Source organism: Ictidomys tridecemlineatus, chromosome 8, assembly GCF_052094955.1.
Source record: "Ictidomys tridecemlineatus isolate mIctTri1 chromosome 8, mIctTri1.hap1, whole genome shotgun sequence".
Classification (NCBI taxonomy): Eukaryota; Metazoa; Chordata; class Mammalia; order Rodentia; family Sciuridae; genus Ictidomys; species Ictidomys tridecemlineatus.
The window spans coordinates 55,543,017-55,560,196 of record NC_135484.1 but is presented as its reverse complement, the minus strand read 5'-3'; the positions used below and the strand labels follow the sequence as shown (position 1 = coordinate 55,560,196).

Below are 17,180 nucleotides of genomic sequence, written 5' to 3'. Positions count from 1 at the left end.
TGCAATGGCTCCTTTTTAAATATTTGAAAGGTTGAGATTTGGAAAGGGGGTTGTCTATGCTGGGAGATGCTGCAGAACTGCACAATCATCAGTAGGTAGAAGTGACAGGGACGTAAAGTGGCTGAACTTTCTAACAATCAGTAGTGTCCCACCAAACAGGCTGCATCCTGCAGCACAGGGCTCTGTGATTATTCTACTACCACAAAACCATTGCAAAGGAGGGAGCTCCCTGTGTTGTGAACCACTCTTTGGCTATGTGGATGGGTCTAGATGAATGTCTCTGTCACAGGAAGTGTGAGTGCCCGGAAGACCACTCTGTGTGAAAGGAAACCCAAGCTTGCTGTGGGAGATGGGTTGAACTCCACCTGTGAAATTCCTGAGGGTTTTAAATGTCTGTGATTCTGGAATTTCAAGAAAGAACATCATTAGAAAATGTCAGTCAATTATCTGGATCCTTTAGTTTTGAAGGAAAATGCAAAAATCAAAAATTCACAATCTAAAAACTCAACACTTGAAATAGTTGGACTACTAGTTGGCCAATATGTTGGATTTTGAAACCAGACAGACCTTCATTAGAATCTGGATTGGCCATCTGTTACCTGTGTGAAGTAATGTTTGGCAAGTTATTTAACCTATTTAAAGCCTGCTTCTTTGTGTGATAGGATACATGTGGATTAAACCAGGTAGCCATGTTCCGTATGGTTACTAGTACTTAAGTAAAGTTAGTTATTATTACTAGTATAATTTATTAGTACTATATCAAATTGGGGCTTGCAATAGGCACAGTAATAAAAGCCATGACTTTCAATGTAATATCCTGGAAAGATTTGGGGAGAAATGAATCCCAGAAGCTGAAGTGGGGCAATCCAGATCATCCACAGGCAGGTTCAGTCTGTGGCCCTCTGTTCAGAGAGATGTATGTGCAAGAGACCCTTAAAAGAGGACTGAGGCCAAAAGAGGACCGAGGCCATGCAAGGTAAGCCGTTAGCCAGATACCCGCAGATCCCATCCAATCTGGGAAGTTGGTGAGTGAGACATCATCAGGAGCAGTCCCAGGCCTTCAAGAAGCAGCCAGAGAGTGGCTGAGGTAGTGAACACAAAGCAGGATTGCCAGAGAAGCCATTAATTCTGTCCAGCAGTGTTCTTGACCCTGGTCACCTGCACACGTGCAACCCTGGTCCTGCCACAGTTGGGTGGTATTGCCCAGCCAGTGAGGCGGCTGGGCGGCAGATTCACATAAAATCTCTAGGAGAAAAAGCTGCTTCGATGTCACTGATAATAATAGCAGTGTTCTCAAACAGTCCTAGATGTATGATTGATTATATCATGAGGCTAAAACCACATACTTTGAAATAGTATTTCTGCTATTTTCTTAAAAAGTCTGCCTGCAGGAAGAAATGAGGTGAGGGACCACGGAAAGAAGCTTCATGTTTTCTCTTTCATTTCCTTTTACAGCACTGGGAATTGGACCCAGGCTTCATGCTTGCTAAGCAAGGGCTCTACCACTGAACTACACCCCAGTCCCCACTTCACTTTTTAACACATTAGCTTGCTGGGTCTCCCTTATACATAAGTACAACCCAAACTCCCTCACTGCCACTTTTCCAGGCAATCAGGGATCTCCTGTAATCACAAGATTCAAATATCCAAACCCTTAGAAAACAGAGAGAGAAAAATAAACAAGATCAAAGATGTATTTGAAAGGAGACTAAAATATGCATTTGGAAAACACGAGAGTTAACGTAAACAAGATAAACGTACATCTGAAAAAATGATTTAGATGTTCATCTGAGGAAAGAGGAGTCACAGTATTGAGTTAGAAGAACAAAGGGAAGCTGGGAGTTTCGACTCTAGATAGCTACAGTCATGTCAAGCAGAATCCATGGGGTATGTTTGTAATTACAGCTACTCCAGAGGCTGGGGCTGAGGGATTGAAAGTTTGAAGCCAGCCTCTTAGTGAGACCCTATCTCAGAATAAAATGTAGAGGGCTGGGGAGGTAGCTCAGTGGCAGAGCACTTGGCTAGCATGTAGGAGGCCCTAGATTCAATCCCTGGTACCACAAAAAAGAAAAGGAAAGAAAAGGAGGGGGAGCGGAATTCACCATTAGGAGAGTAAAATATTAAGGATGATTTTTAGTTTGAAAAACCCTTCAACTTAGTTGAGTTTTGACCTTTAGAACAAATCTGTTGATGGGGGAGGGGTGGGTAGAGTGCTGCTGGGGGAGAAGGAATGTGCTAGTAGTTTCTTCAGCTGACATTAATGACAGGACTTGAACTTGTGCGGGCAGGTGCCGAGTCCTTTTCTGTACTCTTCCACAGCCCAGTGTCTTCTTGAGCACAGCTCAGGGATTTATTTTGAGTAAATAAAAGTCTTATAAATAGAAGCTTGGTTTTCTTTTAAGTTTCAGTTCGAAGCAAAGATGGCTGAATAAAGATACAACAAAACCTCACGCCTCCCGTCTCCTGCAGTAGACTCTTGGCTGTCTGAGGGCAGTGGGCTGAATCTTACTCGGTTCTTATCCCCAGTTAGCACAGTGCCTGACACAGAGTGGACCCTGGATCAAGGTTGATTGGAATGAGTCAGGTGGATTCTGCGATGGCCAGGTTTTCAGGGCAGGTGGTGGATATAATATCGGGAGTTGATTAAAAAGGTGAGGAAATTGAAGCCGGAGCAGCAGCATGACAACAAGAGACAGGGCCGGATGCTGCTCTCTGCTTCTACAGGTACCTTTCGCATCCTTAGCCATCCTTTCTTCCTTACATGTTCCCTGAAAGTGCTGTCACCCTCCATGGTCGCTTTTTACGGCCAAGCACCTGAGGCTCAGAACACTGAGCAGAGGAGGAGAAGGCCTCTGAGGTTCCTTTCAGGGCTGACTTTCACTTTAGCAATTTCTGTGACCTTTCAGGACAGAGAGGCTGAGATTTGGTACCAGGTAGACCAGATTTTTCTGATGTTTGACAGTTTTTCAGTTTCTGTTGGGTGATGTGTTGTCATGAGAACTGTTTACCCAGCGCCAGTGAGGCTTTGTGATGAGAGGCAAATGCTCTTAGACAACCTGACGTGTCAGCCCAAGGGAAGCCACCTTCTTGTGAATCATGCGTTTGGCTGTCGGGATGGCCCAGTGGTCAATGAATCCAGGCCAGGATTCCATCTCCTGTTTTGGCTTTAGAATCACAGAGTTGGGTCAGTCATGAGCCATCGGTTAAAGCTCATTGAGATCCTGGATTTCAGGCCCACTTCTGCTGTGCTTTATAGAGTTGATGACATATGAGAAAGAAAAGGATCTGACCCAGTGACCTGAGCCAAAACTTCTGGATTCCTGCTTAAAACTTGCAAGATAAGTAGGACTCAAGTCACCGTATGAAGTTCCTACAGGGCAGTTTCCTAATGAGATTTTTAATTCTAACAAAGATGCTCTTTAACCTCTACTTAAGTTCCAAATCCTGTTTTAGAGAAGGGAAAGAGAGACAAAAGAAAGCAGAGAGAAGGGAAACTGAGACAGAGAAGAAAAATACAAGCCAAACAAGACAAAAACCTAAGAAGACTCTTCAATATAAAGAACCATGTAGCCAATATCCTTGTGTAAGTTCATTGTGAAAATGAACTTCTTCATGAATTTGCTTTTTTGAAAGACACCTAGCTGCTCCTATCAAAATCCCTCTCCTGATTTCGGTATGGCCTTGAATGTCTGTAGCCAAATCATTCTTTTTTCTTCTTCCTTCTCAATTCCAGTTTGCATAAAAACTTGGAATGGTGAGCTTGGCTGCCCTCTCCACTTTTAGTGGCCTCTTCTGCCTCCACAAAGGCTCTTCCCTCACACCTACCTTCTGCCACCGGAGGGTGGGTTCCACCTGTCTTAAAGGCATCTGAAGATGTGACTTCTGGGCGTTGTTTTGGAAGATAGTTCTGCCATGTAATGAGTCAAGCAGATCGTCCATCAGCTCTGTTTTTTAATAAAACATGAATAGCACAGTCTATGGCTCCCACTTTTCACACAGCAGTTGAGCCTAAGAGGAATTATTCGTTTTAGTGGTTCTAATCCTAATGTCCAGGCAGCCATGCTGCTTTATTAGGCTTTTCCTGAATTGGAGAATGTCTGCCTGTGGACAAGAAGAGGCCTCTGGATAGAGGCTTCTCAGGGCCATGGAAACTTGGATGTGCACAACACTGTTGACTGGCTTCCTTGTCACTGCAGAAGGTCCCTGTTACCCCTGGGACAGAGTCTCCTGGAAAGCAGGGTGGGGGCTGGTGTCTGTGAGGCATGGCATGCATTTGTCCTGAGAGAAACATGCCCCATTTTCTATCAAAGACACCTGGGCTCACAGAAAAACAATCTCCTTTTCCCTCCTCACACTGCCATTGAAGCATCCTTCCCACAAGTTGGACTTAAAAATATATTCACCTTCAGCAACCATGGTGGGGAAGCCTGTGGATTAAAAAGATAGACTAGGTGACAAGCTTGGCAATATACCTGGCACATGATTAGCTCCATTTAGCAGATGGAGAAACCGAGGCTGAGATTTTCATAAGCTTGAGTGCTATTATTTAATGGAGCCCAGACTCGCACCTATATTTTCTGATTCCAGATCCCACGTGATTTCTGTAGCTTCTGTCCCCCAAGTACACGGGTCTAGATCCCTGTTAGAGTCAGTGTCAAGACCCAAAGGAACAGTAGATGCTGGGATCAGGGTTGCAGAGTAGGGCTGGGAGTAAGTGTGCAGGAGGGTCAGTCTCCACTCATGCTGTGAAGTGACTGCCCGTAGGTAGGGCAGATCCCAAAGCCTTCAAAACCCTGCACACCGCCACCCATGTTCTCCAGCCTCCTTTGCAGCACTCCTGAATGAGCCCAGGAGTTTCTGAGCTGGCCTGGACCAAAAGCTCAATGCCAAATTTAACACACAAGACCTAGAGAACCACCATCCTATGACAAAATGCAATCTCTCTTCAGGATCTACAACTTCTGCACGTTGCCTGGGTGCTATAATAGTGGAAAGTCCGCAGGACAGAGAGATGTGTTTTTTTTTTTAATTGTTGATGGCATTCAAACAGATGCTAATATCTTTTTACTGTTCCATTGCTGCAAATGTCTTTGCCCAGAGAAGAAAGGTTTCAGTGCAAGGGTTTCTTAATTAAATATTGCCTGATGCCAGATTACCACTCAGAAGGCAGCGGTGGGTTCCATTAAAGGATGAACTTTACTCCCACAGCTGACAGCTGATTAATGTGTTAATTAGAAACCCTGCCCCCCCTCCCCCAGTTACCCGAATCTTCTCATAAGCCCAGCAGAATGTATATATTGTGCCCATGTGGGTAACCTCATGGCATACTTTGGCTTTGACTTTGGACGTTTATATAAAAATGAAGGCTCCGTTGCCAATATGAATAGCTTTCTTTCTTTCCAGAGGAAATACAAGATGGAAAGAGTTATAGGAACCAGAAGTCCTGCCTTTCAGTTTTCTGGTATCAAGAGCAAGTGCTGTTTCTGCTGAGGCAGTGTCTTTTGAGCAGTTTAACGGTGTAGGTTGCCACACATTTATTTCACAGGAAAGGAGTGAATCCATCAGGCCACTGAGCTTATAAGTACTACCCTGGCAGTCAGCCACCAAAATATAAATACTCTAAATGGACTAAAGGAAATGTTCATTCTGTTGTTTAGAATTGGACACATCCCAGGAAGGTAAATTTAATCTTTTTGAGGACTGCTGTTCTGGGGTTGAATGGAACATGCATTTGTTTATCTCCTTTGTGATCTTTTTGTCTTCCTGGTGATACATTATGTATTTGTGATACGAAGCATTTCAGCTGTCTTGCTCAATGGCATCGCATTTGCTGATTGTTCAGTCCCCAGATTGGCATCGTTAAACAGCGTCAGCCCCCATCCAATCTGGGACCTGTTAGGGAGAGAAGGGGAACCAAAGAGGCCAGATTCCAACAGAAACAAAGCTGGGGTGGAATTAGGGGGAAATCATTCCTGAGCCCAGCAAGTTGAGCTCTGCACTTCTTGTCTTTATCTCTTAAAACGTCTGAAGGAATTTTGGTACTTATTGGCATAATGAAGAAAAAAGAAGGCCTCAAAAAGTAAAAATAAAATAAAATTAACGAAATGTAAAGTTGGTCAACAGGAAAAGAAGGGAAGAATACTCCCACACCACCACAATTCAGAAAACCTCCGTGCATGAGACACAGGCAGTGTATTTTGTGGATATGCAAATGTTATTTTATTAAAGAGAGGGAGATACAGTATATATTTTCACCCAGCTACCACATCTTAAGTAATCAGCTCAGCCTCTTATGATGAAATCTTTAATTACTACAAGTGTGTCATTAGTTAGATGTAGAATGAATGATGGTACCGTGTGTTATTGCCTCACATGATATACCCATTTGTGCCATAAATTCATTGACCTCATCTTAAATGATGTGTCCTGTAAGACAGACTTGATTCATTATTTCTTAAGTGACAGTATTTTTCCCCCTCTAATAATTTTTTTCTTCATCAGAAAGATTGCTTTTTGTATTTTTAGGTCAGAACATGTGATAAGGCAAGATGATACACACACACTACTCACATTACCCCAAAACAGGACAAAAATGGCACGCTACGGCCTGAACACTTGCAGATGCTGCAGAAAGTCAAGCACTGACATTAGGCTTTGGTTCCAATGGAGAAGTTTGATGAAGTAGAATTTTTGCTTACCTGTAATATCTGTAATTCTTCCTATGTGGAAATAGATCAAATATGGTGGGGGATTCTCACTTGATAATTAGGATAAATCTATGAACAATCCTTATTCATTAAAGAATTCTTTAAAATGAAGGAAATGAAGGGAGAACATTTAAGTTATATTTAGATGATGATTATTATTATTATTCACTCTGCTTGAAAATATTTACTTAGCTTGAAGAGACAGGGATCTTCGGGAAGTAAAAAAAAAAAAAAAAGTTTTTTTCAATTTGGCAATTTTAAAACCAATTAAGGAAAGCTCTTCCCCCTTCTGGTTAAAAAATAAGATCCAAAAGAAACATGCCAGAAAACCTGGCATATTATTTTGATTAGTTTAATTCATTGATAATGTTGTTTAGTCCACAATTAAAGAAGTTATATTTGATATCTCACTTCAAGCTTGTAAATTCATACTGTAGGCTTTCTGTGGAGACCTAATATGGAAAAAGAGACAGGAAAATTTGTTTCATGGTAGAATTGAAATGTCACATCATTTTATATTAACTCTATTAAAATGATCAGACTTTAAAAATAACTTATGTGTATGGTATTTCCACTTCTAGTTTACTTAACCTTTACTTAGAAGAGAAATTTGAGGGTCTGATGGATTCTGTGGGACTCTTCTTATCAGAGGCAATTCTACATGTATTTGTAAACTGGGCATCTCACTAATGGGGGAAAAAAAAAAAACAACTTAATCCAGGAGGAACCTGAAACATTGTAGTGAAAGATAGGAGACTATAAACATTAAAATTATTATTTCTTAACCACTTTAATCTCTATAACAGTTTTCCTAACTAAATTGAGAAGATGCCTTTCTAATCATTAAAGGTCACTCAGCAGTGTTCTCACTCTCAGATTTTTGCAAGAAGTGTTTTGAAAGGGCAATTTGAAATGAGACCAGACAAAAAAAACTAATGGGTGGCAATAAGTTTATTTTATTCAATCTCACACTGTCAAGTTTATTACCTGTAAATATAGTAGAGAAAAAAAAAAGTGAGAAGGAAAAGAGTAGATTTGCACATACAGACCCACATCTGCCACGCGAGTATTCGCCCACAATCACATAGCAGCATGCCACCACTGTTTACAATCAAGGAAAGCTGAGAGTTAAATGAGATGAGTAATCAAATGCCCAGCATATGTTGTTTTTGCATTGTTTATGTGACCAATCATTATTAAAATTTATCATCTTTTAATTACATCCATTTACAATAGTTAAACACACACACACACACACACACACACACACACACAGAGACACAACAGAACAGACACTCTTCAAAAACAGGTTTCCTTTTAGAACCGTATTGGAACCAGTGCTTTATGAGAGAGAAACTTGAATTCAATAAACTCACCATTGCACTGTTTCACAATTCCTCCCTGGTGCTGTATGGCTTGTGTGCTAAGGAAATGACAAAATAAATAAATAAATAAGAAAAAGAAAAAAGATTGTGTGTTGTAAAAGTCTGTCAAAAAAAGTGAGGCACTGAAAGAACTATTGAAAATTTTGACATCTGTTTATCTGTTTATAGCTATGGCAAGATTACTCATATTAATTCTTGTTTAAAATGCCATATGAAGGAAAGACATTTGTGCAAACAAGAGTCATATTTGAATTGTAGATCATGTCTTCACCATCTGTGAGAGCTGATGGTGTTGCAAAATTAATGTGTTAATGAAATCACAATAATTTCTCCAAAGTAATGGGTTCTGAAGCCGAGAATGACTATTTTTTGAACTTTGATGTCTGGTGATTTCCAATTGGGAAAAGCTCTCAGCCTTTAATTAGTTCTGCAGCCCAACTTTAAAATAAATTTGGTGATGTCTTTCTTTTGCCAGGAGTATTTGAAGGGGAAAAAGCCATAACAACTTTTGGAAAATGTTCTCTGGTGTTTGAAAAGTTGTTAAATAAGACTGCCTGCCAAGAAATGTCACCAAAAATTCTGACTACTGAGAAAGAGTGGGCAAACAGCTCAAAAAATAATTCTAGCTTGCTGCAACATCACAGGTTGGGAATAGCTAAACCTCACACAGACTTCATGACTAATTCCAAGTTTTTCCTTGGAAGCCAGACATAATGATGTTCAGTGCTTTGTGTTATTGGTTAACACAGCACACCCTTTCCAACTGCATTATTGGACACAGTGAATAGTGTAAAGTGACTTTGCATGAGGAGAATTTTAAGGGGTTATGTGTTTCATGCCCACCGAGCTTTCTGGAGAATCCTTCCCTCTAAAACTATTTAGATTTGTGTTTACAGTGAGCCTGTTTGACAAATGAAAATGTGAGGGCAGGTACACTGGGCAGGTATATGTACTTCCATTTGTCAGAGCCATCTTCGAGACATGCTTAAAGAGGTCTACATAGTTTCTATAAAAAGTATAGGGACTGTGATCATTGCTATTCTGAAGTTAGTATTTATAAAGCAAATGCATCATTTCACAACATTCCAGAATTTTACCTCTTAGAAGGAAATGCTTCAACCTATTTGAAAAATTATGATAGTTTAAAAGAACCTTTACATGAAATGTGAAATGCCATCTACCTAAGGAGATTGCTTATCTTACCTGTTTTTTTTTTTTTTAACTGTGTTGTAGGTATGTGACTGGTGTAAGCACATAAGACACACAAAAGAATACCTGGATTTTGGGGACGGGGAAAGAAGGCTTCAGTTCTGCAGTGCGAAATGTCTCAATCAATACAAAATGGACATTTTCTACAAAGAGACCCAGGCCAATCTTCCAGCTGGGCTGTGCAGCACATTACACCCTCCCATGGAAAATAAAGCAGAAGGCACCGGGGTGCAGCTGCTCACTCCAGACTCTTGGAATATCCCGCTAACAGATGCTCGGAGGAAGGCCCCCTCCCCAGTGGCTGCAGCTGGCCAAAGCCAGGGCCCTGGCCCATCGGCGTCCACCACGGTCTCTCCATCTGACACTGCCAACTGCTCTGTCACTAAAATCCCCACGCCAGTCCCCAAGTCCATCCCCATCAGCGAGACTCCAAACATCCCTCCTGTCTCTGTTCAGCCACCTGCTAACATCGGACCTCCCCTCGGCGTCCCTCCTCGTAGCCCTCCCATGGTGATGACCAACCGTGGCCCGGTGCCTCTGCCCATCTTCATGGAGCAGCAGATCATGCAGCAGATCCGCCCACCTTTCATCCGCGGGCCACCACACCATGCCTCCAACCCCAACAGCCCACTGTCCAACCCCATGCTTCCTGGCATTGGGCCCCCGCCTGGAGGCCCCAGGAACCTCGGCCCCACTTCCAGCCCCATGCACAGGCCCATGCTATCGCCCCACATCCATCCCCCGAGCACGCCCACCATGCCTGGGAACCCCCCTGGCCTGCTGCCCCCACCTCCCCCCGGCGCCCCCTTGCCGAGTCTTCCCTTCCCACCGGTGAGCATGATGCCAAATGGCCCGATGCCGGTGCCCCAGATGATGAATTTCGGGCTGCCGTCGCTCGCCCCGCTGGTGCCACCCCCCACCCTGCTCGTGCCATACCCGGTGATCGTGCCCCTGCCTGTGCCCATCCCTATCCCTATTCCCATCCCTCACGTCAATGATTCCAAGCCCCCCAATGGATTCTCCAGCAACGGGGAGAACTTCATTCCGAGCGCCCCTGGCGACTCCTCGGCAGCGGGGGGCAAGCCAGGCGGACACTCCCTGTCTCCCAGGGACTCCAAGCAGGGCTCGTCTAAGTCCTCGGACTCGCCGCCCGGCTGCTCCGGCCAGGCCCTGAGCCTGGCGCCTGCGCCCGCGGAGCACAACCGGAGCGAAGTGGTGGACCTGACACGGCGCGCCGGCAGTCCCCCGGTTACCGGCGGCCAGCTCGGCTTCCCGGGCGTGCTGCAGGGACCGCAGGACGGCGTCATCGACCTGACCGTGGGTCACCGGGCCCGGCTGCACAACGTGATCCACCGCGCGCTGCACACGCATGTCAAGGCGGAGCGCGAGCCCGGCGCCGCGGAGCGCAGGACCTGCGGCGGCTGCAGGGACGGCCACTGCAGCCCTCCCGCCGCCGGCGACCCGGGCCCAGGCGCCCCCGCGGGCCCCGAGGCCGCTGCGGCCTGTAATGTCATCGTGAATGGCACGCGCGGCGCTGCAGCCGAGGGCGCCAAGAGCGCGGAGCCGCCGCCCGAGCAGCCGCCGCCGCCACCGCCGCCCGCGCCGCCCAAGAAGCTGCTGTCGCCCGAGGAGCCGGCGGTGAGCGAGCTGGAGTCGGTCAAGGAGAACAACTGTGCTTCCAACTGCCACCTGGACGGGGAGGCGGCCAAAAAGCTGATAGGGGAGGAGGCCCTGGCTGGGGGCGACAAGTCGGACCCTAACCTTAATAACCCCGCAGACGAGGACCACGCCTATGCTCTGCGGATGCTGCCCAAGACCGGCTGCGTGATTCAGCCTGTGCCAAAACCCGCGGAGAAGACTGCCATGGCGCCGTGCATCATCTCCTCGCCCATGCTCAGCGCCGGGCCCGAGGACCTGGAGCCGCCGCTCAAAAGGAGGTGCCTCCGAATTAGAAATCAGAATAAGTAAAAGGTTTGTATGTCCACCTGGGCGCTCCTCCACGAGCCACTGCACCTCGCTTTGCTTTTTACAAGGCAGAGGCTAGAGAGTTGTATTAATAATCGTGATTTTTTTTAAAAAAAACCTTGCGTATTTTACAGTACACATTGTGTGGTCCTGTACTATCTACGTTTGGATCTAACAACTATGACACTGAGCACTTGCTTAGTAACACCAGTCCCTATTTACAGCTGAGGAAACAGCCACAGCATGTCTAAGTGTCATGCCCAAGGTCACTTGAGGGTAAAGTTCAGCCTTGAACTGGAGTAAAAACACTGTTCCAATTACATTTTAATTTTACTATTAGGCTCATCTCTGTAATTCATCCTGCTAGAGAGGAGGAGAATGTGGAAAGGAAGGAGAAATTATTTTGGAACCCTAAATTTTGGTCATAAGATTTCAGTAGTGAAAAGCCCAGGGAACTCTTGAGCTGGGAGACCTACTATAGCTGGTAGCCTCATTGGAAGAATGTTCCAGATCATCATATTTTATTGATAACCATGGGATACCATCTGTAGGATGAGAATAAAAATGAAACTTCTTACACACATAGATATGTCACCTGAGCCCAGGCCACCAAGACACACTTGCCTGAAAAAGTCATGGAGCTCATAACTTCTTGTTTTCTGAAGTTTTCTTCCTTCAGTTTGGCACCAACCAGCGTTCGCCAATGCAAACCCAAATCCTAGCTTTGCTGTCTCCCCCTTTGGGGCTCAGTGGCTCAGCTGGTGCATTGTTCACTTCTGCAGACAGTGAGAAGCTTGGTTAGGGAAAAGGGGAAGGCCTTGCTAAAATAAGAGAGTCACAGATTTCAGAGAGGGGGGATAGAAACTGGCTTGTGTGACAACCATAGCCAGATGTGGCCTCATCTGCTCCTCTCACCAGTCCTGGTAGAATAGGCATTGGATGCATATACCAAAGAGGAAGATGCAGCTTAGAAATCTTGCCCAAATCCAGCTGGTAAGTGGGGGAACTTGTATTCAGTTCAGGTTGTTGCCTGAGCAAGTGGGCAGCAAACAGGCCAAAATGCTGTTGAGTTTATCAACTGCCTATGAAAAAGAGAAGAGACATAAACATTTATTGAGCACTTCACTCGTGCACTGCTCCTTCCAGGGCCTGGGAGGATACAAAGGTGAAGATGATGCTGTGCCTGCTCCCAAGGTATTTACCATCTGGTGGGGATGGAAATCCAGGGGGCCTGGCGTAGGAGAGGCAGGAAGAAGAATCACTCCCATTTGTGTGTGCAGGCTCTCTTTGAAGTGCTTCTCAGTAGTATATATTTGGATCTGGATCCATAAGACAATTACATTCATTCTACTGAAGAATAAACTGGGGAAGGGGGGTGAGTTATGGAACTTATCAACGATGATTGTCATGGTAGTAAAGCAGAGATGAGATTCAAGTGCAGACTGCCTGACTCCAGAGCTACATTTCCTTTACCCCACTGTAGGAGAATAGGCTAATAGGTTCCTTCCTTACTCTACTTACTGAAATTTTTTGTCCATCTCAGTTGTTCTGAGGGAGTTTCTAAAAAAACACCACCAAACTTCTATTTACCAATTTCCTCAGTTGCTCAGATAATATTTAGTTCTTATTTTTCCAGCCCCAACAACAAACCTGGTGGGACATAAAACCATGGAGTGTAACCCTTGGTGTGGGGTGCCCATCCCATTGTCTCTAGGTTGGTGTATTTACATGGGCACCTCACATAGCCAGAGGTTTGCTTAGAAAACACAGAATCAGAGCAAGGGACTTGTTGGTTGGTGAAAGAAGGGATTCTCAGACACCATGGTTTGAGGTTTCCTTTTCCACGGATGGCTTTGCCAGTATGAGTAGACTACTGTAAACGAGTTACTCATTCCTTCTTGATTTTACATCTGTGAGTTCTGTTGTCTGAAGACAGATAGCCTTAGCCTTCTCACAGATAACTCAGTTGAAAATGCCCCTGATGTGTTCAGAAGAGTAATTTCATCTGCTTGACAAAGCTTTGAGTAATGGGAAAGTATGTGACAAATAAGTGACCACCTTCAAGTAAGTCAGAAAGCCTTGGGAATTACCATTTAAATACATTCTAATATCACTCAAATAGCATTAAAGAAAGATTGGGAGGGTGAAAGATTTTACTTCCATTAGTGAGTTGAAAAGTGACCTGGTCAAGAATAGTGACACAAGCCTATAAGTAGCATGGGACCAAAAGTTCATAAAAGCATAAAATATATGATGGCTATTTGGATGATCTATGTTTCTGAATAAAGAATCAAGTGAGGGTCTTACATGTGGACCAGGATCATTACTGAAAATATTAACCTGGTTTCAGCCAATTTCAGACAATACCTCTTGAGATTAGAGTTCTTTTTGTAATGGATCCCCCAAGAAATTACAGTTTTTCTCTAATGTCAGAAATATTCAGGCTTTGTTGGCTACTGAGAGGTGGCAAGGCAAGTGATTTAAGAGCGGGGAAGAACCATCTTTCCTCCACTCAATCACACCTCCTCTTGCCCCCAGTAGTTCCACGTCACCTCACAGTGCAGCCTCAACCTGCCATAATTCACTCATACCCTCTGGCCCTTCCTGCTTTTCTGTGCACATGCAACTCAATGCTGTTTTTCTTCTATGTCTTCAGAAACTCAGCCCATTCGTATGGTTGGGGGAATTGAAATGCATCCATTAAATAAAGAACTGGGTAGCTTTTGTGCCCTGATGGGGCACTCTTTGATGACAAGTTAAAACCAAAGTGAAAGCATTAAGAAACCCAAAGCAGAATGCAGTCTGAGATGCGGTAGGTGAGAGAGGTGCCTGTGAGCAATGTCCCCTGTGCCTGTCGGTGATTCATTATGATTTCTCACAGGAGAGTCTGTCAGCAGCTCCTGTCAGTGTTCTCCATTCTTCTTGTTATGTCCACCTGTCTCTACAGTATTATGATTTAAAAAAAAAAACATTTAAAATAGATCCAAAGCAGACTGTATCTGAAAACAACCCAGCTATAGTGGTCTTTGATGAAATCATCATATTTGTTAGTTCCTTGCAAATTACAGCCTCCCCTCCCATTTCCAAGTTATTCTGAACCTGACTTTATGTTTTTTTATTTGTTGATACAACTATAAATGATTTCAAATGATTTTTCTCCAGATGCAGAACTAATTGTTTAGTTGAAGATTGTAAAAGGTTGTAAACTCCCTTTAATCTTCAACTTTTAAGACTCTAAATACCAGTTCTGCAGCTTCTGTAGCTAGGGGAAAAAAGCATACCCACAAATAATAAGGAAAACAATGTATAAACATTTCTCAAACTATTCTATCCACAAAGAATTCCATTTATAAATGAAATACTCCCTTCTTTGTCTTTGCCTGGGTGCTTGGGGGATAGCTGTTTGTATTTGTACATTTTTCTGAATTTCTATAGTTTACACTTGTTTATGGTACATTGGGGAGTTCAGAGTAACCATTTGCAAATGTTTGAATATATTCAAAAGAAAATGTTCCCCCTCCTCAGTTTTCCAGGGAAATGAAGTATTCTCTTTAAGTAAAATAATCAATGGAAAATATGTGTTCCAGGAACAACCCTTTTACCCCTGCTCTTCCATTCTCCAGGAATAACAGGTCCATACAACTTCCCACCTTTATGGTTCCCAAGTTTGTTTGTTTCTAGAACCACAGAAACATATAGAAAGAAAATATGAAACTCTTTTCTCTGGTCTTGACTCTATGATTTGGGATCACCAGTAAGATTCAGCTCTGCATTTTCTCTGAGGGAGCTGGAGGGGGGACCTGTAATGTTGACTTCTTAATTTGGTCATGCAGCCTCAATCCCAGAACCAATTATTGTAAGGTGAGGGGTTCATCTCATTAGGAAAGCCAAAAAGGAGGAGGTAGCAAGTAACTTTTTACCAGTTTGGTCTCTCGGACTGAAATTGAAGAAAAAAGTATTATTATTGTATAATAATATGACAATAATAGTATTATTATTTGAAACAATACTATGGTAGCCCACTTTTAAAGCAGAAGAAGGAAGGAAAACTGAAAGAGACAAGAGGAAATTAGAATTGACTGGATGTGCTCAGATTATGTGCCAAACTTGAGCTGTTTAAGGTTCCAGTATATAAAATGGTTGAAATGCTCATTGGTGACAGTCTCTGAGTTAAAGGTTAGCCTTGTCTGTCAGAATGCAGTTGGCCTTATAGTTTTAGTCTCTACTAAAAGGTACTTCGAAGAGTCAATGAGAAGCCACCAGGTCAGGTTGGTGTCATGTCCATCCGTTAGTGGGCGTCTTTGTCAAGGACCTGAGAGTGTCCTTGCTGTGATCATTCCAGACTTGCAAAGGAAAGCTTTAAGGATGAACAATGTCAAGATGGGCCATAGACATGTCCCATTTAATGAGCTGCTGAGTCCATGTTAACCCTCATGACAAAGGGCTTGAAAGGGAGGATTTTAGTGTGCAAGAATTTGACTTTTAGAGATCGTGTCAATCAGATTATGATGGAATTTGAGATAATATGCAACCATGTTATTATTATTTTCAGAAATAGTCAAAACCTTCCGTCTTCAGCAGGCCTGGAACTAGGATGAGGCTAGAAAAGTGCTTAATGCATAAACTTTTAAGATGGACCCACACAGGCTGGTGCAAGTGCAGCACTAGTCCTGGATGTGATCTTCACACCTTCCAGTCCATGTGGCAGCTCCCCAATGCTGGTCTCGTGGCCCCATGGACTAGTCCATCTGGATGGCCTTTAGCAGCGCCCCCTGAAATTTCGTGGACAGTTTAATGTGCCTATCATAGAGGCATTTTCTTGGGAGAAGAGGCCCATAGATTTAGTAATATCTAAGTTGGACTTTTTCATTTCTCTGAGAAAGTCTAATTAATTGTAAGGTTTCTTTAAAAATTAGCATTTACTTTTGGCAATTTTTGCTATGGGTCTAATGTTGCAAAACCACAATTGCAGCTACAAAAATGTAGTATTTGCCTTGAAAAGATTGCCTTATTGACACAATGCAAAAGTTTCAACTTACCATACCTGGCAAATGGAAAAAGAAGTAAAGGGAAGCAAGAAAAGAAATAAACTAGGTGCTTCCCTGGCACTTAGACTTTCAAAATTTATATGGTATTGAGAGATGCCATTATTCTATGAGAAACCCATCTACCCTGCCACTGAGGCCCAGAGAGCAGGATGGCTGGAGTCAGAAAAAAAATGGGCAGGTCAATAAATGCAGGGACATTGTGGACAGATATCTAGGAGTGCTCCCTATTCCTCCAGCTCTCCAGTATACTTTCTCACCTGAGAAAGGAAATTAGAATTGACTGGATGTGCTTAGATTCTATGCCAAACTTGAGCTGAAATAGGCTCCAGGACTGGGTTCCATGAATCACTCCCTTGTCACTGAGTGGCTGCCTGTGCATCATGGTCCAATCATTTACACCTACCTTCGTGCAGACAAGCATTTCAGAGGGGCAGCAATGTCTGAGGAACAGAACACAAGACAGCATGGAACACTTACCTCATGCGGTGGAACACTTACCTCTACCCGGTCACCCTGCCTTTTCCACACTTTCCTGTCAACGAGACCATGCCAAAGGGACAGGGTGGGGGCATTCAATTTTCCTTCACCATGTTCCACACAGAAATTTTTCTGTATCCTTCGGTTGCCATTTTAAGTGCAAAACACTTTATATGTGGGTGGATGTCAAGGTAATGCATTCTGCTTATGTAGACTTTTTTTTTATTAATGCCTTCAAAAGGCATAAAGAGAATTTGCTCAAAGAAACTAGCTTTAGGAGATAAACAGCACTGGTGGCATTTAATAGCATCCCATTCTCAAGGAAAAGGAGTAAATGACATCTCAGATGGCAGCTGTACATTCTCCATAGTGCTCCTCAAGATTTGTGG

The 17,180-nt window shown here is 43.6% G+C and overlaps 1 protein-coding gene across 3 annotated transcripts in view; it reads left to right on the top strand.

The window, feature by feature from the left end:
* Window positions 1–17,180, top strand: part of Sobp (sine oculis binding protein homolog) — a 158,988-nt gene that overhangs the window by 127,697 nt on the left and 14,111 nt on the right. For all 3 annotated transcript variants that reach the window (XM_078019536.1, XM_078019534.1, XM_078019535.1), the window contains one exon: window positions 9,326–11,272. In XM_078019536.1, coding sequence (XP_077875662.1) covers window positions 9,326–11,269 — 1,944 coding nt within the window. In that variant the 3' untranslated portion in view covers window positions 11,270–11,272. The remainder of the gene's footprint in view (window positions 1–9,325; window positions 11,273–17,180) is intronic.